Consider the following 24,120-nt stretch of genomic DNA (forward strand, 5'->3'; position numbering starts at 1 on the left):
TTATAAACCATGAGCCCCTGGTCTCAAGAGAGAGAAGGTAAAGTTGTGTGACTATGCCAACACAAATCTGTAATCGGTGTGGGCTGGTAGCAACATCTCTACTTAGGCTGGAGAGCAGAGTCGTGGTATTATTTACTTGTTTGTAGATCACCCAGGGGTTCTTTTTTGTATTTAAAAATCCTATAGCATTCATGTGGTGGCTTCTTTCTTTTTACCCCCTAAGTGGTCAGTAGGGGGAGTGTCACCTCCGAACTCAAATGTGTTAGTGATAACATGACATACCTAGACCAACACTGCTGTTCTCCAGCAGGTAACTTAGATGCTCAAACATGGCCTTCTGATTTTGCCGGCTAATTCGACAGAAATAGCAAAGGAAGCGGCAACAGCTAGCAACCATCTTTGGAAAAGCAATCTGTAGGGAGAAGTAGGGAGTATCAAGGAAAAGAATCTATTGTCGAGTCTTTCTGGAAAGTCATTCAAAGAACTGAACTCCTGCAAGCTGTGAAAGGTTTGGAAAAACATATTTTCTCCTTACCTTCAGTTTGTTCCAAGACTAATTCACAGGAGAGAGAGTGTACACCTAAGAGGCTACTGAGAGCTAATTATAGTTCCTAGAACATCTTTCTTTCCAAGGAAATAGGTGTCAAACAAGAATCTCAGTCAGCCTCAGATGTCATGTGAAACTGCATGACCCTACACCAGACTATTGTTTCTAAATAGGAAGGGAGTGGACAGAACTCTGTTGGAAAATTTCAGAAGGGAGGTGGATCACCATAGACAAATAAGGCCCAGCACTGTATCAGACTTGAGCCCCCCGGGTAAAGGCTGGCCCCTGCGGGTGTGGAAGCCTCAAGACTGTGAGCCTTTCCCAATTACTTCTGTCCTTGATAACTGCTCTCCCATGGGTCCCTATAGTGCTTGCAATCTGATGCATATAATTGAGCACCGAGATGATACCTTTTATTACCGTTCTCTGTGTTTGGCTTCTCTGCTTAACAAAGTAATTAGCATCTCCAGGGCCTGGCCATGTCTTATTTTTGATCCAATAATGCTCAATAAATGGTGTCAGTGTCACCTTGCTCAGAATCCTAGAAAGCCCTGATTTCCTCTGTTAGAATCATGAAAGGTGCTCGAATAAACAGAGTTCTGACACCTACGGTCTATTTGCTTGCTGAGGTATCCAGACATGGGCTCAGGGCTCTTATGGAGAGAGTCCACTTTCCCAAGAGAGAAGAAATCAAGTGAGGAGGAATGGGAGCTTGGCTTCTGTTCTTCCTTCTCACCCCCACCTGTCAAAGCTGGTGGAACTGCTTTCCTAGGACTCTGGCACTCTGGAATTTCCAACACGGGAAACCATACCCCATCTACTGCCTTCAGAAGCTGGCTAACTCTGAGGAGGACCCTGGACAAGCTGGGGTAAATGCCAGGTTGGGCCCCACTCCTTTGCTCTTGCCAGCAGGAGCTCCCCACCCCCACCCACCGAGGGCAGGCTCCTTATGGGGCAGGCTGGGGGAGGGCTTGCAAGGACACTGTCGGGAGTGTGGCTCACAGGGGAAAAACGCACACTCCCGAGAGAACTCCGCCAGGATGATTATTAAGACCTCATTCTCCTTTAAAACAGCCTTCTCCTGACATAGCACAAAACACACCATGCTCTTAAGTGGAGCCCCTCAGAGGAATTCCACCTGGGAAGGAGCAGGGCTGCAGAGTATGGTAAACGTCACCGCTGAACAGTTCAGTGGAAAGAGTGAGAAAAGCCTCCAATCTTCCAGAGTTGAAGCTCTTACACTGGCTGGATACTGTTCAGTGGTGTCGTCCCATCTCTTGGCTCCTTCCTGCCATGGTGCAAAACCCTCCCTCCCCGCAGCCCAGGAAAAGTAACTGAGGCAATGGACATCAGCCATGTGGTGGTAAACAAGTCACCTGAGATCCTGCTCAGGGGTCAAGTTCTGTCTAAATTCTCCCTGCAGCATTACCTGGGATTTCTCCGCACCCAACACGTTCACCATCACCTCCATCACTGTCTCGTGCATGCCGAGGACTCGCATGAGGTTGGGGTGCTGGTAGAACACCTTGTTGTTCATTATGTCTCTAGGGTAAGGATCAGAGAGAGACTTCAGCACTCCCTTATTTCAATGCAATGAAAATTCAAGAATGAGAACGCACAAATGCACACACATGCTAACTGTGTAAAATGTGACAGGCTGAAAAGATAATAAAGCACAAGGTCAGTCGGAACGCTCATAGGAATATTCTGTGCTCTTATTTCTACTAAGCACTTGCTTTCTCTTTGAAACATTTCCTTTTAATGACATATTAAACAGTTGCCCCAGGTACTTTTACTTGTAATAGTTTTAAGACAGCCTAAATCACCGGATTCTTCTTCCTCCAGGTACTCAGGGTCTTCTATTTTTTTTTCCTCACTTGTCCTTGTATCAATGTCTCGAGGGACTTCAGTTTTCTAAGTGATGGTGCTATACCCTTAAGACAATTGTATATTAGGTACCAATGATGTTTTGGGACAGCGGTCCTCAAAAACCAGTGAAATTATCAACAAAATGAAAACAGAATTATGTTTTTAAGTCACCCAGTTTCACAAATAAAGCTGATTCTCAGACTCACGAAATAAAGCTGCAGGCAAATCCAATGACAGAGGATGCCTGTGACTGGGCTGTGTGAAGAAGCCTGGCAGTGTGGTTACTCTCCACCCCTCCCCTCCCCACCCCCCACCATGCACCTGCCCCTAAGTGTTCTAGCTGTTAAGAGAAGACACCACCAGGTATCACTGCTGCTATGTCTACTGAGAGGGCTGAGGGAGAGAAGAGGTCGGTAGCTTTTTTCTCTTCCCCTAAAAGTCTCTTCGTTTCTATTAGAAGATTCCCTTTGGAAATGAATTGGAGGAATGTGTGCATCCCCCGCCGCCCCGCCTGGGTATTCTCAAGGTCCCTATCTGAGCCTTGGCAGTAGATGCTCATCTAGTTTGCTGGCTCAAGGGTGCTGGGATGGAACATTGAGCAGCAGGAAGGCTGCAGTTACAGTTCTTTATTTTCAATAAGTAGAATCGTGGGCTGGTCACTGAACCTTTTGGAGCCTCGGTTTTCTCATCTGAAAAATGGAAGTGCTTCGATATATAATTAAAAGAAATCTTTCTGACATCTAAAAATGCTCTCTTTTGACAATATGGCTTCTAAGGAAGAGACACAAGCTATTATTGTGGGTCAAGGTGTCTCAGAAGTGACAAAAACGACTCCCTAGGACAGCGCTGAGAGAAGGAAGGAAGCGGGCAGTAATTCTTCAGAGGGAAGTCTCAGAAGGCTTCCGGTCAAATATGGAAGTGCTCAAAAGTTTTCTCTCTTGTTAGGTTGAACACACGGGTCCTTTCCCTGGATTCTTTTTCACTGCTTCCCTGAAGCTATCTAGATTCAAGTTAAATTCAAGTTTTTCTCCAAGACTCCTCCCTACTTCTTCTGGTAATGGCCCTTTACCCTGATTAGCAGGTAGTCTGGTCTCTCAGTTTATCAAATGTGACTGCTGGGGCAAGGATGTCCTCCCACAAGGAGGGCCCACAGGAGGGGGCACACGAAGACTGTGCATGATTTGATTCTGGACCATCCAGACAGCAAGCTTATACCAGTTTTCCCACCTGAAGCTCTTCTGACAGACTTGCACTGAACTATGGGTGACCTACCCCAGCCCATTGATCATAAGCAGCTCCTCTTCCTTGCCCATCCTGACACTGAGGAGGCAGCGAATCTGGCCGAGGGCAGCCAGCAGGCCGATGGTGTCGCTCACAGAGGCCTGGCTGATGCTGTAGGTCTTGCGCAGCGCCCGCAGCAGCTCCCCGACGCTGTCGTACTGCCTCCGGAGGAGCGTGAACATCATCCGGACCAGCTCTGCGTCCTGGATCTGGTCCTCTTGGGCCCAGCGAATCATCGTCTGGGAGATGAGCTCCTTCAGCGTGGCTAGAAAAACAACAGGAAGGATCAGGACCGTGGCCGTCCCAGGCACCTCAGCTACTTCATTTAATGATCAGACCCATCATTAGTTGGTCAAGGTTAAAAAATTATTCTTTTTAAGGATGAGATATAGCGTGCAGAGAAGTAGACTATGTTATCAAAAGACACATACGTGAGCCATACCACAGGAAAAGAATATCTCAATTTTCAATTGACGGTACTAAATATTCTATTTTGATTTTGATAACGTTTGAATAGATGTGGGAAACAGAAGACCCAAAAGACACTGTTCTTGCCTTCAGCGTGCTCGCAGGCCAGAAGTTTACATTTTCATACTGATTTTATAAAAACCGAATTTTATCTTTATAACACCATGTAATGAATACTAAAACAAGAGTATGTGCAAGTGCTGTGGGAGACAGCACAGAGTGACCAATTCCGGGTGGGTGAAGTCACTGAATGCTGCTTCTTTAGAGAAAAATAACATTAAGCGCTGGAATTTCTCTACTGTACGTACTATCTCCAAGTATTTAAAAGATACTAGAATCTACGAACTGCTTAGGCCATGCTGTTGATTTGAGAATCATAAAAGATTATTTTAAATGACATAAACAAAAAATACGTTCATTGGGAGATGGAGTGAAGTCAACTACTAATACTCTATCAGGTCTAAAGGCTTTGTAGTTGGCAATCTGACCATCGCATAGTGAACTGTGTTAACCGGATCTCTGGTAGGAGTCAGCAGACACTGCATCATGAAAAACTTTCACAAGCACCGGGAGAGAAAAACCAGTGTGACTTTGAATTCAGAATTTCTCAGGGCTCAGACTGATTGCAGAGAAATATCACTGGCTGTATAGGTAAAGGAAAGATCGCTAAAGTGGGACATGTACCAGTTGTGGGACATTCAGAGGTTAGACTAAATGGCCCTAAAAAGGGGCTGATGGGCACTGGCGTGAAAGAATGATCAGAAGGGAGTGGGAAGTCAGAGCAGGATGACAAAGTAGAAGGGGACCCTGTCAGAAGGGCTGGAAAGGCACTGCTCACCCCTCCCCGTGCCATACACACTTCTGGAAGGTACCATGACAGAGGTGAGAAAAACTGCTCTTAAATAGTAATTGCATCCAAGTCTGGCTCTGCCTATCGCATTCCTGCAAAGTATGGATGGCGTCAAGATCCTTAATTCAGACCTGGTGATAAAGGCGGTGCTCAGGGGATGATGAAGGTCACGCAGTCCATCAGTGAAAGGACTGGGAATAACCTCAGATGGGTGCTTTCGGTAGCCTGTGCCATCTCTAATAATCTAGTTTTCTACCTCCATATACTAGATGGCAGATGTCTGCTCTGAATACAGTCTTGGCTCATCATAAGGATATAAAAATAGAGCTCCAGAAGAGATCTCGATGTAAAGAATTCATTTAACTTACTGCTGTGTCTATCAACCCTGTGGGTATTTTAGGTTCAGACAAGAGTCAGAAGCTGAAAAACTTAAAAAAAGGATACTGAAGGCAGAGAGAAGCACAGTTAAAAGATGTTCCTAAGAGATCCCACTAGGCAAGGACTGATGACTAAAAGCTGTTAGGTTAGATAATATTTGAACCCTCTGGGGGTGGAGGGGGGAAGGTATTTATGGGCCAGACTGGGTTCCTCTCAGGAACCTGTTTCCTCAGTAGCCAAATGTAAAAGATCCTGTTTCTCTTAGTTACTACTCACAGTAAAAAAATAAAACCAAGACAGAAACAGACACTCTTGGACCCAATGTAAGTTTTTATAGTCCTGTAAGTACAATTCCCTCTTTAGCCTGTATTTTGGGCCGAAAGAGTTAAAGTTCTCACCACTAACAAGCAAATTCTCAGCAAAAAATGCATGCTGTCACAGTCCCCGCCACGCTTAAAAAGCAAAAGTCAGAACTGTTAATCAGCTCCAAGTCCATCCTCTTCTTAACAGGGAATTTTACAGAGTCACAATGAAACCAAGTGAATATTAGCTTTTCCTTAACCTGGCTTTCTGATTAATTCGGGATTTGGGTGAGCTGTTAACCTCACAATGACTTAAAAATCCCAATCAACATTCAGAGTCTAGAGAATGGAACATTTACAGCAAAACACCTCACTTGAGGGCAAATGGGAAGGGAAACAGCCCTTTAGCCTGAAAGGATGGAGCAGGAAACGCCCCATAGGTTCTTTGTCCAGGCTGGCCTTCAAGGTAAGAATAAGAAAATGAAATAAATAAATATGTGTGTGACCAAGCTAAGGCTGTGTTAAAAAAAAATGTGACCCCGAGACTGTGACAGAAAAAGCAAGACTCATCATCGTTGGGTTATTGGTGTCATCAATGGACAGACGTAATTCGATGGGAGGCATGACATTTAAGGTCCTTCTTGATGATCAAGGTTTCCAAATGTGAGACTGAGGTTCAAAAAATGAGAGAAAGAATAAGAAAGAAATGAGAAGAAAATTGTGGAGAAGGGGAAGAAACATTCTCATGAGCCCTGAAAAGCACAGAGTATTTTGTGGCCTGACATATGCTAGAGTCCTAGCTCCCACCAAGCAAACCCAGGCTGAATCGATGAATTTATAATTATCTAAACACTTCTGAAACTCAGGAAATAGAGCTTTATACCCCTAGGTAGCCATGCTACTGAAAATTCCTCAGATTTTAATTAGCTCCCATGAACCAGAGGCAGAGCAGCATAAATGTACCAGGGCCAAGAGGTTAAAAAGAACACATGTTCTAGAAGGTAGTAGGCTCTCTGTATATCTGTAGATCCGAGGATTAACATAATCAATGCATATAACCACGTCTGGCACATACTGTGGGCTTTATAAAAGTTAACTCTTAACTATCTATATCAGTAATTATAAAAAGTGTGGTTCACAGACCCTTGGGGTCCCCAAGATCCGTTAGGAAGTTCTCAAGGTCAAATGTATTTTCATAGCAATGCTAAGATGGCATTTGCCTTTACCCACTGTGTTGATGGCTGCATCAATGGTGCAAAAGCAAGGGTGGGTACAACTGCTGGTGCCTTGGTGTGAATCAAGTCGGCAGCACCGAACTCCAGTCTTCACTGCCACATCCCCAGGAAAATGCCCGGTTTTCACATAAAAATGTCCTCAATGAAATGTAAACTTTATGGATTTTGTTAATAATAAACTCTTAAGTATACATCTGTCTAATATCCTGTGTGATGAAATGGGACATATGCTTAAAACACTCCTGCTGTATGTCAAAGGGCAGTGGCTTTCTTGAGGAACGGCACTGGTGTGATTGAGCTGTGAGCTAACCTAGGTGATTTTTCATGGAATAACATTTTTAATTAAAAGAATCACAGACAAACTATAGTTAATCAGACTTGGGAAACTGACAGGTATTTTCTTAAAAATGAAAAAAAGGAAGCCTGCCACTTCAAAGAAAACAACTGATAGTATCTGTTGCCCTATTTGAGCTGTTTCAAGTGAAAACCAGAATTTTGGAAAATGTTTATCTGCCATTGTGAGTTTGACAGCTTCCCAATAAAGACGTTCTTATTAAATTGTTTATATTAACAAATATGATTTAAAAGACATTTTATAATTAAATATGTCAACTTCTGGAAGTTCTGCATAACTTGGTGAGGCAACAATTTCCTAATTATTTTAAATTCACGGGGTTACAAAAACATTCAAAGGTCCATTCAATATGCAAAACAGACCAATGGATTTTTATAGAACCCAAATTTTATATATATAAAAATTGCTTTAATATGGTTTCAGATTCCACATGGCAATTAACTTGTGAGAAACTACTACTTGTTGAGTTTTCATGTAGTATTAAAGAAGAGTTTTTAATTATCTGAAAAAGCAATTAAAATACTCTTCTAACTATATATCTGTTTGTGGCCAATTTTATTCCTGTTTTTTAACCAAGCATAGGAGTCCAGCTATCCTCTATTAAGTCAGACATTAAGAGATTTATAAAAATGTAAAACAATGCCACTCTTCTCATCCTTTTTTTTTTTTGTACTGAGAAATTTAGTTGTTTTTCACAAAAGTATGTTATTTATGGAACATAATGGCTTTTATCATTTTAAAATGAATTAAAAATTGTTTTAAAATTTGTTTTAAATTCTACTTCGGTAATATTGATAGATATAATCCACATAAACTAAAGCTTTTGGGATCTTCAATAATTATTAAGAGTGTGAAAGGGTCTCAAGACCAAAAAGTTTGGGAACCACTAATGTGCACGAAAGGGCTGACATGGGAGTGATGGCCGTGAATGAAAGGCGAAGCTTTTCCTCTAGCTAAGATGAAACCCTGTTCCATTAGCCTGTGTGACTCCAATCAAGCAGCTGAGACCTAGATCATGAAAGCTGCAGCTGAAGAAGCTTTCTCTGCTTCTGGAGGGAAGGTAGCCCATAAGTGAGTATAAGAAGAGTAAGACATCTCACACCGAGAAATAAGAGAAGATTAAAGAATCATCATCCTGAAAATGGAATCCGAGCAGTCAGCAAGGGTCCCAGTCATTATCCGTTCACTCCCAAAGTGCTTCCCGCCAGCCTGAAGGGCCCTACGTGCTTCTGTCTTCAATTTGGGTTTAAGATAAGTCATTTTCAGAGAAAGGAGGGAGCTGGGTATCTTCTACACAGAGGCTGGGTGGCCTTCTTTAGTCTGCTCTGGTGCCAGTGCAGTAGGGTGCACAGAGGAAAGGTGAGCTACAGGCTGGGGTAGGGTCAGGTTTACAGAATTACTTGCCACTGACATTAGCTGACCCTTCGATTCACATGGGAAACCAGGGCTGTCAACTACAAAAGGCTTTGCTCTCGAGTCCGTGTATGTCTAGGCCTCAGCACAGATCTCACCCTCAAGTTTCTGCCTGTCTTCATCTTACTGAGTTACCTCCTAAATGAGCTTATTAACTGAAAGGTGTTTTCTGTTACGTGCCCAACATTGAGTTAAGCACCTTATACGAAACGATTTCAAGACATGATTATTACCCACAGCAGCCTAGTTGGAGAAACTAAATATATACATGTGCAGCATTTAATGAGAAATACAGCATAAAAAATAATGAGCAAAACTGTTTTCCAAGATTTTTAGGGAATAAATCATTAGAAAGTGCAAATTTATAGTAATATTTACATTCAGAAGAAATATGGTAAGACCTTCCTCTCTTATTTTTTTTACTCAATGGGTCTCTTATTTAAAGTTCTTCCTATTTCTAGAATAGGTCCCCATTACATGGAGACTAAAGAAGCAGGGAAGGAAAAGCTCAATCATGAAGTGAAGAGGAGCCTGCCAAGGGATGGATGAAATGATCCGATGGGAAAAAAACATCCTTTGCTATGACTAATTTGGAATGCCATTTTCCCTTGAGAGATGGCTCACCGCACGGTCCCTGTTGTATATACTTTTATTTTTTTTCTGGTATCAGTGAGGAAATGCTGCCAATTTTAGTAGATGTTTCAACAGCAAAGGAAGTCAATTTTCAAGATAAATTTGAACCTCCTTCTTAACCAAAGAGAGATACAAACATTAAAAACAGTTACAGCTAAATAATGAGTTCATTTCTGTTGCCTCCCTAAGTTCATCTTTGGAAATGCTGCCCTTCAACGACTAAAAAAGGAGAAGGGTAAGGGTGAGGCAGAAAGCTTAAATCTTCCATTTCCATAATGTATGGCCCCATCTCCCTCCCCTCCTGCTCTCTTTCACTCACTCTGTGCCCCCCGCCACATACTCCACTTAGAACCTCTACGACATGTAATGAAGTTGCTTCCACAATCTTTGTTACGACTATAGGATATTTACCCACTGATTTACCTGTTTCAAGACGACCTTGTTGAGTGCACTAGATCAGGGTTTCCCAACCCTCAGACCACAGACTGGTACTGATCCATGACCTGTTAGGAACCAGGCCGCACAGCAGGAGGTGAGCAGCCAGCAAGTGAAGAAGTTTCATCAGTATGTGCAGCCACTCCCCAGCGCTAGCATCACCACCTCAGCTCCATCTCAGATCATCAGGCATTAGATTCTCATAGGAGCACCGGTCCCTGGTGCCAAAAAGGTTAGGGACCGTTGCACTAGATGGTTCAGCTCATGGAATTTTTTAAAAAGCTACAGTGTTCTTTTCAAAAAGGAAAAAGAAAGAAAGAAATCTGTGTAACCAAATACTTGTTTTCTGCTGAGCTATAAAATAAACCCTATGAGATAGAATGATGCCTTAGGGAAGCTAATCATGTGCACGTGGCCTCCGTGGAAACGATAAATGACTTCATTTATGAAGTTATTATTAACATTCTAGCTCACGCCACTTCTGCAATTAGTGTAATTAGGGAGAGTTGCATTTAGGCAATTATATCAAATATATGATCTAGAAACTGCATTTTAAATGATTGCTTGGGCTAACGCAGAATGAAAACATTTCTAAGGCCTTGTATGGTTTATGAAGGCTTGATGCCTGAAAGACACTTTAAAAGAAAAATGCTACTTCATTATATAATTTCTGGGTAAGTCAGACATTCCACAGAAGAAGAAAGGATGAGTGTCTTCAGAGTTAGCCCTAGTACATCAGTTTGGGAGCCCAGGTATGATTTATTGTTAAGTTATTTACTTTCTTACACTTGCCGTTCAGTGACCTGATATTGGACCTTAGAACCCAAGCCCACTGTTCTGTGAAACTTAAAAGAAAATTCTCTAGCATTACCCACAATATTTGGTACAACTTTTTTAAATAGTCAAATTACCAGCATTGCAGTGCCAACTACAATAAAAGAAAGGTCATTTACTCTCATAGTATAGGTTTAAATTTTTAGGCTACAAGGGTCTGAAGTCTTTTCTTTTCATCTCTAAATTTAGATCAGAGTCCAAGTGTCCATTATGCAATGGAGTGCATGCTTATTATCAAAGAGCAGATGTTGGCTGCTGGCAAAGCAAATCTCTGTAGTTCACAGGTTCCAAAACCTATGTTGGTGTTACATTTTTGTGAGTGTGCTCTTAAATCTGGGTCAGTTTGGAAGAAAAAGTCTGATGTCATTGAGGAAAGGGAACACACAAAACTGCACTGTACTTAGCTTAAACTTGGAAAGCAATTCACAATGCTCACACAATTGGAAAAAAAAATTGTGTGCATCTAAATTACATACACTTATTTTTAAATTCTAGGCGATTGTAAGGTCAGCTTGTGGTATGCTGTAAATGCTCTCGAGGCAACAACAGGTGGTAGATGATTTTCAAGTGGAAAAAAAAAAACAAGTGTATTTTGACCTCTGCTTTCTTCCTCCCTTTGGGAGGCTGAGTAATGGCCCTCCCCAAAGATGTTCACCTCATAATTCTCAGAACCTGTGAATACTAGGAAGTCTAATGTGGCAAAAGGCACTCTGCATATGTGATTGAGTTAAAGATGTCGAGTTAGGCAGATTGTCCTGGATTATCCGGATGGGCTAAACTAATCACAAGGGCCTTATAAGAGGGAGGCAGGAGGATAAGAGCCAGAGAAGAACATATGATGACAGAGGCAGAGGCTGGACTGATACAATTACTGGAAGGGGCCACTAGTGAAAAAACACAGGAGGCCTTTAAAAGCTGGGAAAGGCAAGAAATGGATTCTCCCCTAGAGCCTCCAGAAGGAAATGCAATGCTACTAATCCTTTTTAGATTTGTGACCTTCAGAACAGGGTGATAACAAGTTTGTGTTGTTTTAAAGCCACCAAGTTTGTGGTAATTTGTTACAGCAGCAATGGGGAGCTATGATACTACCACTGATAGAAAGCCCTGGGTTGAGGATACTTGACTCCTTTTCCAAAGTCATAAGTCAGACTTGAGGGTCTCAGTGAGCAAGCTGCTATGAACGTACCCACAGTAGCCAGGACCTGAGAGAGATCCAGTTCTAATTTTTCCCGAAGCACTGAAGTGAAAGAGCATTGCCGCTCCTGAGGTCTGCTGGGATCCAACCCAGAGCTCTTGCCAAACCAAGACACTAAAGGCAGAAACCACCTACTGCAGAACTGCTCTGGCCAATTAGGTAACGTACACAGGGCACGGAGAGCAAATTCCGCAGTTCCCAGGACACAGCTCTGGCCTCTACTCTCCCTCTGAACATGAAGGGCGAGAACGGCTTACATTTCAATGCTAACCATTGAGTACACGAAAGATGCCGAAGATGATGACTGTCATGGCATAATGAATATTCCTGACTACATATCCAGCATTCATTTGTCCCTTCTTCCTTCTTAACAGAATCCTGAATTGCAGAGATATCCACCGCTCTCCCTTGTGGCCTGTGATCCTTGGTGAAAGCTGATGCAACCCCACTCCAAAAGTGGGCTCTGTTGACTTAAGTCAGCATTTTATTTTCTAGTCTTACTCATTGGTTCATGATTTGACCTGTGATCAAGTTCTGCAATCAAAGGTGATCTCAGGATCCTTGCTTCACGAATACCAGGGCGGGAAGAAACTTTCTCACTTTTTCCTTAGACACTGTAGGGCATGGATGTGAGGCCCAGAACTGTAGCCACCATCTTGCTGCCAGCCTGAAGGTGAAGCTGAAACATGGAGCAAGAGGATGGTGGGGAGAGTGAGCAGAGCCACGGGATTAACTCAATCCGGTGGTTGGCTCTGTCTCTAAACTTCCACGTAGGCCAGTCAGTGAAATTTCTTATCAGCTGCTCTGAGTTGTTTTTTTTTCCTTTTCTGCTGCAAGTATCTGAAATGATGAATGTGGAGATGAAGTTCTTATGACCTATACTTTGTGTATTCACTTCAGAAGTTGAGAGGTACACAAACTTGTAAGTACTGAACATTAAACTGAGCATTATTTTATTAAATCCTTGCCTAACATCACAATTAGTAAACAGCAGAGCTAGGACTCAAACCGCTGCTGGAGTCTGAACCCATCTACTTCATCATTTTAGAGAGGCTTTCAACGACGTCATAAAATTCAGAAAAAATAGTTATCTCTATTAATACTTTAAATTTCTGTTATACTGTCTAGATGCTCTCTTAATAAACTGTGAAATGGATTCAGAAATAAATCCTGAAAATCATAAAGCTTTCGCTCTTTTGCTAACTTAGTCTGATCTTGGCAGATTATTCTCTTTCCCAGAGCATCGATTTCTTCATCAGTAAAATGAAATTGGCAATTTCAAATTCATGTTGAAGAAAATGGATGTAGGATGGTGCAGTGACAAGAGTGCTAGCTAAGGACTTTGTTCCAGCTCTGGCTGTGTGACCTTAGTAAAGTTATTTTACCTCTCTGTGTCTCTATCGACTTCCATGAAGTCAAGTCAATTGTGACTTAATATGCTAGGATTCTATATCTATCTGACCCATACAGCTCTTGAAAAAAATTGTACTAATTTGTTAAAATAGAAAATGAATGCCTATGGTGGCTTCATTGGGTTTAGTTGATGAGCACCAAGAATTTCACCACCACATTTTAATGCCAACCAGCCCTATCTTGGCATTATCCAGCTTGCTTTTACTAATAGTAAGATCTGAGACTGAGGAGTAAGATCTTAAAATTCTAGTGGTTACTGACCACAGTGGGTAAGTGGCCATTATCAAAGCATCACCACACACCACTCATCACTTACATGGAGATGTGCTGTGGCAGCTTGACGGCCTTTTTGGTGACTACCCTGACTGCCAGCTGATGAAGGACCCTTCCTATGATAGGGGTCAGATGGCACCACAGCCTTTAGAGTTAGTTGGGAAGATTTACTGGGGGAAGGTCTCGTGCCTCCTGCTCTCTGTACCCCAGAGCTTCCTCTGGGCTGCAAGTCCGGTCTGCTTTACAAAGTGGCCAAAAATACCTACTACTTCTCAGCATGGAAGGTCAGGGAGACAATTAAAGCCATTGACTCCAAGGGGACTTGGAAATACATCACACTAATTTCTCTGTGCTTTCCCGAGAGCCTCTCTGGCCCAGGCCACACAGTCAGTACCACTTTTGCCTCATTTCAGTAGAATAAGAATGCTGTCAGAATCACTGAGAACAAGGTTACAAGGCTTCAAAAACCTAAAAAGAAAAGCCTGGGAAGACAACACGGAGCATTGCTCCTGGATGACATGAAAGTATGCTCTGTTCATGACTGTCATCAGGGCCCAATAAACAGGCACTATCAGACCCCAAGAGGCATGTGATGGTGCAGGGCCCGCCCCACGCTCTGCAGCAAGCAGCCAAACATCTAAGAAAGCCCCCAGCTCTCATTCATCCCAGCTCTATATTTAATTTTTGGATGTGTACACTCGTTTCCTTTTCTACTGGCTTCGGTGGCTGGGAATAAGGGTAAAAATTCAAACTGCAGGCCAGAACATTCCACTTCTCATTACAATAAGAGTAGCCAATGTTTACTAAGAGCTTTCTACATGTCAGACCCTGTGTTAAACACTGCCCCTCAACTATGACTTAACCCTCACAACCACCATGTAAGAATAGAAAAGACAGATGTGGCAGGAACCGAGTTTCCTCAGCAATGATGGTCATTATTAGATTAATTCTCACTTTATTTTTCATTATTTTTTCATTAGGCAAAAAACTCACTTCAGTTTAAGAAAAAGACCAAGGTTCCTGAGGCCACAAGGAGGTGAGGGCTGTACAAGAGACGCAGCATTGGGACGGAGTCTCCCACCTTGATCTACAACTGGCGAGGACCCCACGAGTCTCCCCAGTCAGGCTGGCCTGGCTGCCCTTGAGCTTAGCTCTCAGGGCTGGCTCTGTGTGGACAGTTATATGGCAGTTGGATATTTCTGCTACATCTGTTTCTAAATACCCCTCCCCCTCAGTAGTTTTCTGCCTTGACTAGAGCCTCCCTACCTGGGAGGGTGGAGACAGTGTGAAACCAAGATGCTCCCTGGACTGCTCCCAGTCCTACCCCAGAACTGTTTCTCCAGCTGCCAGATACCCCATCGCTGTCAGCAGCAGCAGCCCTGCAGAGGGTCAGCGAAACTGCGCCTCGGTGTTTGCTGTCGGTTCTGCCAGTCCAGCTCTGTGGCCCCCTGGAGTCTCATCCATCATATGGACATAATTAGCCTGTTGTTTTTGAAATCAGTCAACCAGCCTCATAATCGCTTTCTCGAAAACATTCAGGCAATTAAATGACTGATGATGACAATAGAGAAAAGAGCAGAGAGAGAACAGATAATGTCGTTGATGTGTTAGGGAGGGAAGTCCCTGAAATGAAGATGGAGCAGAGATGGGACAGCAAAGGACTCAGGGGACCGAGGTCTCTGTTTTTACTCTGCTGAGAAAGTAACTGAATTGTTTTTATTTTAGTTTCTATGTCTATTCAGTGTGGAGAATAAACTGATTATGAGGCAAGCAACTGGCCACACATCCTTGATATACTTCGCTGTCTTCTTCCTTCTCCCCTCCAGCCCCCTCCCAGGTGTCCCTGCAGAGTATTCTGGACCTGGGGTCCTGGACATGGACCAGGATTCCATTCTTGGCCTCTTTCTTACTTACTGCAAGAAACTTGTCCAAATTATTTTGTATCTCTCAGACTTAGTTGCCTGGTGGGAAAAATGGGAACCTGGCTGCCACTGTATCTGGCTGTTTGCTATGAAGATAAAATCAGATACGGGAATGTGAAGCATCTAGCATAGCACCTGGCACAAGGTAGGTGCCCAGTAAATGTTAGGTTCTCTCTCCCTCGCCAATCAAGCTCTCTTCTCCATCACTAAAATACAGGGTACAAAAGGGCAAGCCTGACATAGTCTGATTAAACAGATACAGAATATCTGATATGTATCTATTGTTGAGAAGCACTGGACTGGGAGCCAGAGCATCATCAGAATGAGTTCTGATCCCTGCTTTGCCATCCTTGAGGGCCAGTTGCTTAAGGCTGCAGGTTCCCTATTTCCTTGTCTCCGAGTGAGGACTAATGATGCCTGTTTTGTCTGCTATGCAAGGCTATCCAGGTGAATGAGACTAGGGGTGAAAAATCTTGCAACTTCTCAGGAGCTAAATAAAAGTAGGACTCTGCCCCTCCTCTCGATGTCTCTTACCACAATTGCCCATCTTATAAGGATCCATAAAGATCATCTATAACACCTTCCTTTTCCTCACACTGCTGACTGGTTGCCTACCTTTATAATGTGTCTAACACCTAGAGTTCACTTTTTGTAGTTAATATCTGTTAGTTTCTTTTTCTTGCTGCTGTGACAAGTCACCATGAACTTACTGACAAAACAACACAAATTTACTGTCTTACAATTCTCAGTTCTGTAGATCGGAAGTCTGACCCAGATCTGGGTTATCGCAGACTAACCAGGGGTGAGAAAAACCTAACATATATTGAGGACCTACCTTGTGCCAGGTACTGTGATAGATACTTCTAGAGGAATAACTCAGTGGCTACTCATTTATATTCAACCCTCCTTAAACTGTAGTGTGTGAGAAATACTGGCCTAGAATTAAGAGACTAAAGATTTTCTAGGGAATTTACTGGACTGGAATAGGAAAATGAAGTGTGACCTAGTATGGTGGGCTGATGCGATTAGATTTTACCGCTTCATTATCATATAATCTTTTGATAAGCTAGTAACAGCTTTCATCTTCGACATGGCTTGGAGTTAGTTTAGGCAAATCCCTGTAATGCCAAGCCAACTAGCAGGATTCTCATGAGTTTCAGGACCCTGTTGCTTCCTGTTTCCTAGAAAAGCTAAGGTTACCTGGCCAATACCAACTGCTCATAAAGGAGAAATTATATCACCTGTGCTGAAAATTCTGAGTCTAGATCTTTGGGTTGGCTGACTTTTTGATGTTAAAATGTTGACTTCTGTTGGTTTCAGATTTCCTACATATAACGAGTCAACTAGTGAGTCACCGCACAGATGAAGTAAGCAAGATAATAAGATAATGGTTTTAAAAAGCCATTCTGTGTGTGATGTTTATGTTGGGGGCTCCTGATATATATGCTGACAAATTCTTTGGCAAGCTTCATGAGACAATGGAAAGAGTGTGGAATCAGTCAAACGACCTGAATTAAATCACAGCTTTACTTATCTTCGTTACACACTTACCTGGAAATTTTTCTGGAACCAGGTAAGTGTGAATAGAATAAATAAAAGTATCCTTTAATTCTTCTCAGTCCTATTTTTGTCAACAACACAACAGAAGAGTAAAAGAAAACTAAAAGCAGTAAACTAATACTAAGTCGCACCTCCGTATCTGTGGATACCACAATCCTTGGGTACTCAAGCCCTTTATTATAAACTGGCATAGTATTTGCATGTAACCTAACATACATCCTTCCATATACTTTAAATCATCTTTAGATTATTTATAATACCTAATACAATGTGTATGTTATGTAAATAATGGTTATACTGTATTGAAAAAATATCTGTTTATGTTCCCCACAACCATCTTAGGCCAAGTTACATAGTACACATTGGTAATAATGTAACTTAAAAAAAAAATATTTTTGATCCATAGTTGGCTGCATCCACAGAAGCAGAACCCAAAGATATGGAGGGCTGTTTATGTGAAGTATTTGGTAAACTGTCAATTCACTACAGAATGCTATTCTCATTATCTACACTTTTAATATTTTATCAAGTACAAGGGTAAGAGAAATCAGATAAGCAATAATATGGGCAAAGTTTCCAATACAGTAAAGGATTTTGACACCTTTATTGCAACTGGCTACCTATCCAGAAACATCGCCTCCATTTGATTAAGTTAAAAACAATTCTGAGGGTATGTTCATTAAACCTATTCCCCAAATTTTCTCTTAAAATGTCATCCCTGAGTGAGGGGCTTTATGTCTCTGGAATATCTGGCAGGGAACTCATATGCTGAAACCCAGACATGCCTGACTACCTTCTATTTCTGGGACTCCAGGATTGAAGACATATGACACAAACCTCGAACCTCTCATAATTCTGCTTGTGGAAGGGAAGCAGCATGGGGTGAAGACATGGCGTCTCATCCTGGAGTGGTCTCTCAGGTTGCATGTCCTACTAGAACAGACAGAACATGGTCTTTCTGCCTGATGCCTGAGGTCACAGTGCTCATGACTGCCATCCTTGGAGGCTGGGCACCACTCTTAGAATTAGGCAGACTTCACAGAAACAGGTGATTTCATCTGACTGACTCCATTTACTTAACATGAGATGGTCACCTTAGGGGACACCTAGTCGTGACATAGTCTATTAGGAAGAAACATCCACTTTCAAAATAGACTCTCAGCAGGTAATACGGGTCAGCTCAGTCTATTTTTAGTTCTGCTTTGGCAGGAACCCCAAGAAGAGTCTAAACTACTTTTTTGGTGCCTTCCGAATCTTGCTGGCACGTCCTCACAAAATACCCACCCTACCCTTTCTATGATGACGAATGGGACTGATCAAGGATTACCATCGCAACTGCTACCAAGTACCCCACACACTTTCCAGAGGCTTCAACACTTCTGCTGATAAATGGTGAGGATTCTTTTCCTTCAGAGATATTCTGACAAAGATAGAAGGTCAATATAAAGGGCAATAAGATATATGAACCCCAAAGTAGTGTTTTCAGACAAACCAATCATATCTTGACAGTCTATTGCTCTAGTCCATGATTTGAAAGTATATTCTAAGATGGATTGGAACAGGCAGTAAGATAAAAGGCAAGAATAAAGAAGAAGTTCTTTCTTCTTTAGACAAATGAAATATTTGCAGAATCTGATACTAAAGAGCAGACTGATTATGCTCTTGAAATGTGGTTTGTGGACAGTAAACTGCCCTGTAGAACAAATTATGACCTTGTTTCAACATGAGTCAAATGGTAGGAGTCACCTGTACTATAAGGATTAAAGCAATGAATTTGGACAAGATTTGGCATTGTTACAAAAATAAAATGTCAAGTCCTCTAGGATGCTACATTATGAAAATTGTAGCCCAAACCCAAAAATAACCCCATCAAACTCCACATCCTATTCCCTTCACTCTCCTATTATTATTTTATTTCCTCATTGAGACCATTTTCAAAGCAATAGGCAGAAATGACAGAAACAACAATGGTTAGAAGAGAAAGACAATGGAAATATAAAACCAAGAACAGAAATCTGTTTCTAGGCTTTTTTAACTAGACAGACAACAAGAGCAGACCTACCAAGTAATAGACTAGGTTTCAAAAGACTCTAAAAGTCAATTCTTTAAATCAGAAGAAAAACATAGCCCAAAATACATAACAATAACTACCACCAATTACGACAAAATGCCTAGATGCTTGCTTTGAAGCTAAGCAGCCCATCTCTATAATAGGTGTTTGTTAGAAAGCCAATTCTCTTAATTAAATCTTAGAAGAGCACCATGCTGGGAAGACTGCGATTGAAAGGCTCTGTTACTTACTAGGGCATCTCTCTTCCTCCTCTGTCGGCTGCTCTTTCTCTGGCTTGGGAGGGCCTCTGATTTTGTATAAGAAGGCACGGAGTTTTCCAGTCCAGGAGCTGTCTTCTTCCTCTTCTTCCTCCCCCTCCAGGGGAACTCCTAGCAAGTCACAGAACAGAGTGAAAATCTTGAACAGTACCTGAAAACACTGGAGGCCTGATAGAACATAAAAACTGCTTCCCACCCTTCTGGAACTTTAAATATTTATCTATGTAATGTCTTTTGGCAAGTTTTATTAAAAAGATGATTTCTTGTGTAAAAGAACAGCGAGTAATTTCAGTCCCAAAACTTAATTCTTTCCAATCTGTACCCCAAAAAGCTCTAGAGTCTTGAGAAAGAGTTAACACTGAGTTATTTCCAATGAAAAGACCATCTATTATCCAACGTGTTACTCAATACACTGATGTACAAGCAGCACAAATGTTAAGAGACACTTCAAACCAGCAGACGTGTATCACAGTAGGGACTGCTGGTTTAGAATTCTGAAGGGCAGGAGTTACAATGCTGTAGCATTGCAAAAGCTGCAAAGGAAAAGAGATTGGAATATTTGCTCAGCTAGGAGCAGAATCCCACCTATCTAAGTAAATTGGATGAAGTCTAGGTAAGGATCAATTATTTTCTTTCCTTCTTCAGAGACCCAGTTCCTTCTCATATCTCAGCAAAGTCTCTTCTAGGTAGAAGAAATTTTAGTCATGAATTATGCCAGGATTATTTCCTATATCTTCTATGACTCAAGTAGTTTGGATAGATTCATTTCTTTAATAATTAGTATTGTAATTTTATAATAGAAAAAAACTTCCCAGCCTCCCACCCCCACCCCTTTCCCCACTAGCTGCTAATGAAGGAATCAGGAACAGACTTGTCTTTCATAAAGCTGTATCCTGGAAGGAAGCTCACCGCAGTGAGTGAGAAGGTCCTCGTGGAAGTCATACAGCTCCTCCCGGATCTCGTCTGGGCAGGGGCAGTTCTCTCCCAGTTGAAAGTTAAGAAGCATGTTAATCTTTGAGAGACAAAGAAAAATGGCTAGTTTGTTCTCAATGTTGGTCCAAATAACTGGGATCTTGCTTTAGACACCTAACATTCTTGGCAAATTTTATGTAACTCAATTTTTTTTTTTGTAAAATTGGTCAACATTAAAAGTAGTTTGCACTTTTTTTCTGATTATAAAGGTAATTTATAGATTGCATAAAATTTGGGTAATACCTAAAGAAGAAAATTTACTGAGATCCTACCACCCAAAGATAACCACTGTTAATACATTAATATCTTCCAGTCTTTATGTATGCATACTGAGAGTATACCTTAAACTTTTTTGAAACCCAATTTTTCCATTTAATAATTTATCTTGAGCATTTATTTCCTTATTTTTAACAGGTGCATTGCATTTCATCATATGGATAATTATCAATTTATGTAAAACTAATGACCTATTATTTTTATTTTCATTTTTTATCCTTATAAGATTGGCTTTAATTTCTCTTTACATAATTTTTGTTCGCCTCTCTGACCATTTCTTTGACTAAACTCCTAGAAGCAAAATGAGTGGATCAAAAGGTTTGCACATTTTTATGGCTTTTAATATGAACTGCCAAATTGTCCTCCAGAAAGCTCACGATTTGTATCATTACCAAATTTATACAAAAGTGTGTATTTCTTTGCCATCTCCATTACGGTAATAAGAGTTAACACATTTTGAAATATTTTCCAATTTAATGGGTGAAAAATGTCAGATCCCTGTTGCTTTAGTTTGCATTTAATTGGTGGGGCTGAACTTCATTTCTACACATAGAGACCATTTTTATTTCATATTTAATAAATATCCTATCCGTGTTCCTCCTCCATTTTTCTGTTGGGTCATTATCGTTTTAAAATTAATCAGCAAGTACTTTGCACATCTCTAGACTATTAACTCTTCATAACATATATTCCAAATATATTTCCCAGGTTTTAGTGAGCTCTTAATTTTGTTTATGTGATTTTTAAAATTTTTATATGTAGGTTTCATGCTTTGCAGTCGATCTAGCATCTTTTTTTTAATTGTAGTTTTGTCTCAGGGATCCTTAACTGCTTTTGCACCATGGACCACTGACAGTCTAGTGAAACCCATGGAGTCCTTCTCAGATTAATATTTTAAATACATAAAATAAAATATAAGGGATTACAAAGAGAAAAATTATGTTGAAATCCAGTTATCAAGATCATAAACCACAAACCTGTGATATGGTAACATGTATTTATTAACTCAGACAAAAAGATCTGATGGCATGTCTCCCATCCACTGTGATCCTGAAGTAGTGATGACTGTAAGTGATACTTCAAGGTATTATAGCTACTGTAATAGGATATGAAAAAACATGCAATTTCTGTTGGTGACAAAGTCAGACGCTTGCTGCCTCCCTTAATAATTGAAAGAAATGCTATCAGAGATTAAAGAAAAGTTGGTAAAAATAAAGCTGTCATTCACTTCTCAGATTCCTGGATGTCCGAATTCTTCCCACAGACCTACGACTCCAGGCTAGTGACTCTCTGGAGAGAATCAAGCAGTAACTAGAGGTAATCGTGTCCATTATGCTGCCTCAGGCAGGGTTACCCAAGCAACAGGCAAAAGGGTATTTTCTCCTTCTGTTTAGCTTTCTAGTTAAAAAAAAACAAAACAAAACCTTACAATCTTTTTTTACTAAACTATGAGCATTACCTAATATTGTTAGGAAGATCCTAAGTTAAAGCTTCTACTGCAAATAAGTTTTTGGAAGTAGGTAGCGGTATAGTTTGTAATAAAATAATATTTATAAAACAGGTAGGAAAAGTAATCTGTAGCTGTTCCACCATGTTTAATTGTGGTAATTATATCAATAACATATATCGATAGGTTGTTTACTGAATAAAAATAAGATCTAAAGATATGGTTTCAGTCAGAAAATTAATTTCTTTGTTGACAGATCTTCCCTTCAATGCAACACTTAGGAAGCAGTGGCCCACTAGCCTACAGGACATAAAATCAAAAGGGGAGTGAGCCAAATTTTTTGCTATAGGTCACACATATGCTTTAATGAAGCCCTTTTGAAAGTGAAAGCCTTTTTAACTATGTTTGGCTAATTTGCCAACAACCATTGGATTAATCTTAGTTTTACCTACTCTTGTAGTTACTTACAACCCCCAAGTATGTTTTTTTTTTTTATCCCCCTGACTACTCTATGAATATAGAGCTGAAAACCTCTATTTTCTTCTCAAAGGTTACAGAAGGATGAGCTAGTTATATCACTGTGTTAAACTTCTAATTCTTATGCATCCTACTTTCCAAGTGATTTTGCATTGCTATCCCTTGAAATTGATCTAAATCCTCCATATGCTTTGTTGATATTAAATTCTTAATTATTTAGAAAACTTTATGGGTAGGTTTCTTCTAGAAATGAATACTTTGGGAGAGGTGGCATATGGAACAGATGAGTTTGACAGCAGTTAGTAGCCTTCTTTTTCATTCCTAGACTGGCAGCATCAGTATCACCTGGAAACAGGCTAAAAATGCAAATTCTTGGGCCTCACGTTAGATCTACTGACTTAGAAACCCTAGAGGTAGGACCAGCCATTTGTGCTTTATTATGCCCTTGTGGTGATTCTGATGTCTGCTCAAGAATCATTGGTCTAATACATTAGGGAAGAATTTCTTGAGTTACAAGCTTCTGAAATGAGTCAAATGATTGTTTAGTAGATTGCTCAGAAGGTCAAAAGAGGAAGTGATGGCAGGTCCTGGGGATGTCGAAGAGAAGGTAGAAAAGCAGAATGGGGAAAGAAAGGGTGAGAGCCAGCATGGGCCTTCCTGGAGCTAGGGCTGTGAGCTGTGTCCGTGAGGACAGAACTAGATGGACAAACCCCGTCCTGGCTGGGTGAAGGAGATGCCAGAAAACATACGTAAACTCCATTTACTGGGTCACTGACAGAAGGCCATAGAACATGGTGTGAGGCAATTGAAACACCTCTAACACTAAACATATGACAGCTCGTAGTATTTACAGGATATTTACTGTAGGACAGGTATCCTGCTAAGCAATCTAAATGAATTATCTCATGGGGTCCTCACAAGAACCCTGAGAGGGAGATACAAACGTTTTCTGCATTTTGTGGTGAAGAAACTGAGGCACAGAGAGGTCATGTGCCTAAGACCACATAGCCAGTGATGGAGGAGCCTGCAAGGGAGCCATGGTCTGAACCCATCACCTTTGTTATAATCACATCTTCTGCCTTCCTGTTATTCACAAATATGAGTTAACATTTGCCCAGTGAAATGGGAAACGTTCAGACTTGTTGCCAGTCTAAAAGCAGCCTGACAACATTTGTAAAGCCTTCAAGAGCAATTCAAGCTCACTGCATTTTCCTTAGCACAATACAAATGAACTATTCCCATCAATCTAACGGGCCTTCTCATTTTGCCTCCAGCAAAGAGATGATAAGTTTTGCCTGCTCTTTTCAAGGCCAGTATCATTCCAGTGACTCTTTAAAAAGCCAAGATATGTGGATCATTTTTTAAGCCAATATAAATATCTATGTTCTATAAAATAGGTTAGGGAAATAATTGGACCCAGTTGCGCAATTAATATAAAAAGGGAGTAATCATATTGACAACGATTCATGAATAGGCTGCTTATATTATTAACTATAGATAAGATCCAAAGATCTGGTTTCCGAGACAGAAAATGAATTTCTTCAATGAAAGATCTATCTTGTTTTTTGAGCACATAAGAGCTGTGGCAAACAGCCCCTGCAGCATATACGTGAACAGCTGAGCAGCGGGACAAAGGGAAACTATTATTACACAAGAT

At 41.1% G+C, this 24,120-nt stretch overlaps 1 protein-coding gene across 1 annotated transcript in view; it reads right to left on the reverse strand.

Moving 5' to 3' along the window:
* The window catches only part of RYR3 (ryanodine receptor 3), a 346,270-nt gene that overhangs the window by 139,099 nt on the left and 183,051 nt on the right, over nucleotides 1-24,120 (reverse strand). Inside the window, exons 36-40 of the mRNA XM_023527702.1 lie at nucleotides 20,201-20,303; nucleotides 19,265-19,402; nucleotides 3,689-3,962; nucleotides 1,977-2,091; nucleotides 283-412 (exon numbers count right to left, since the gene is read on the reverse strand). Coding sequence (XP_023383470.1) covers nucleotides 283-412; nucleotides 1,977-2,091; nucleotides 3,689-3,962; nucleotides 19,265-19,402; nucleotides 20,201-20,303 — 760 coding nt within the window. The remainder of the gene's footprint in view (nucleotides 1-282; nucleotides 413-1,976; nucleotides 2,092-3,688; nucleotides 3,963-19,264; nucleotides 19,403-20,200; nucleotides 20,304-24,120) is intronic.

The sequence above is a fragment of the Pteropus vampyrus genome, unplaced genomic scaffold, assembly GCF_000151845.1.
Source record: "Pteropus vampyrus isolate Shadow unplaced genomic scaffold, Pvam_2.0 Scaffold19, whole genome shotgun sequence".
Classification (NCBI taxonomy): domain Eukaryota; kingdom Metazoa; phylum Chordata; class Mammalia; order Chiroptera; family Pteropodidae; genus Pteropus; species Pteropus vampyrus.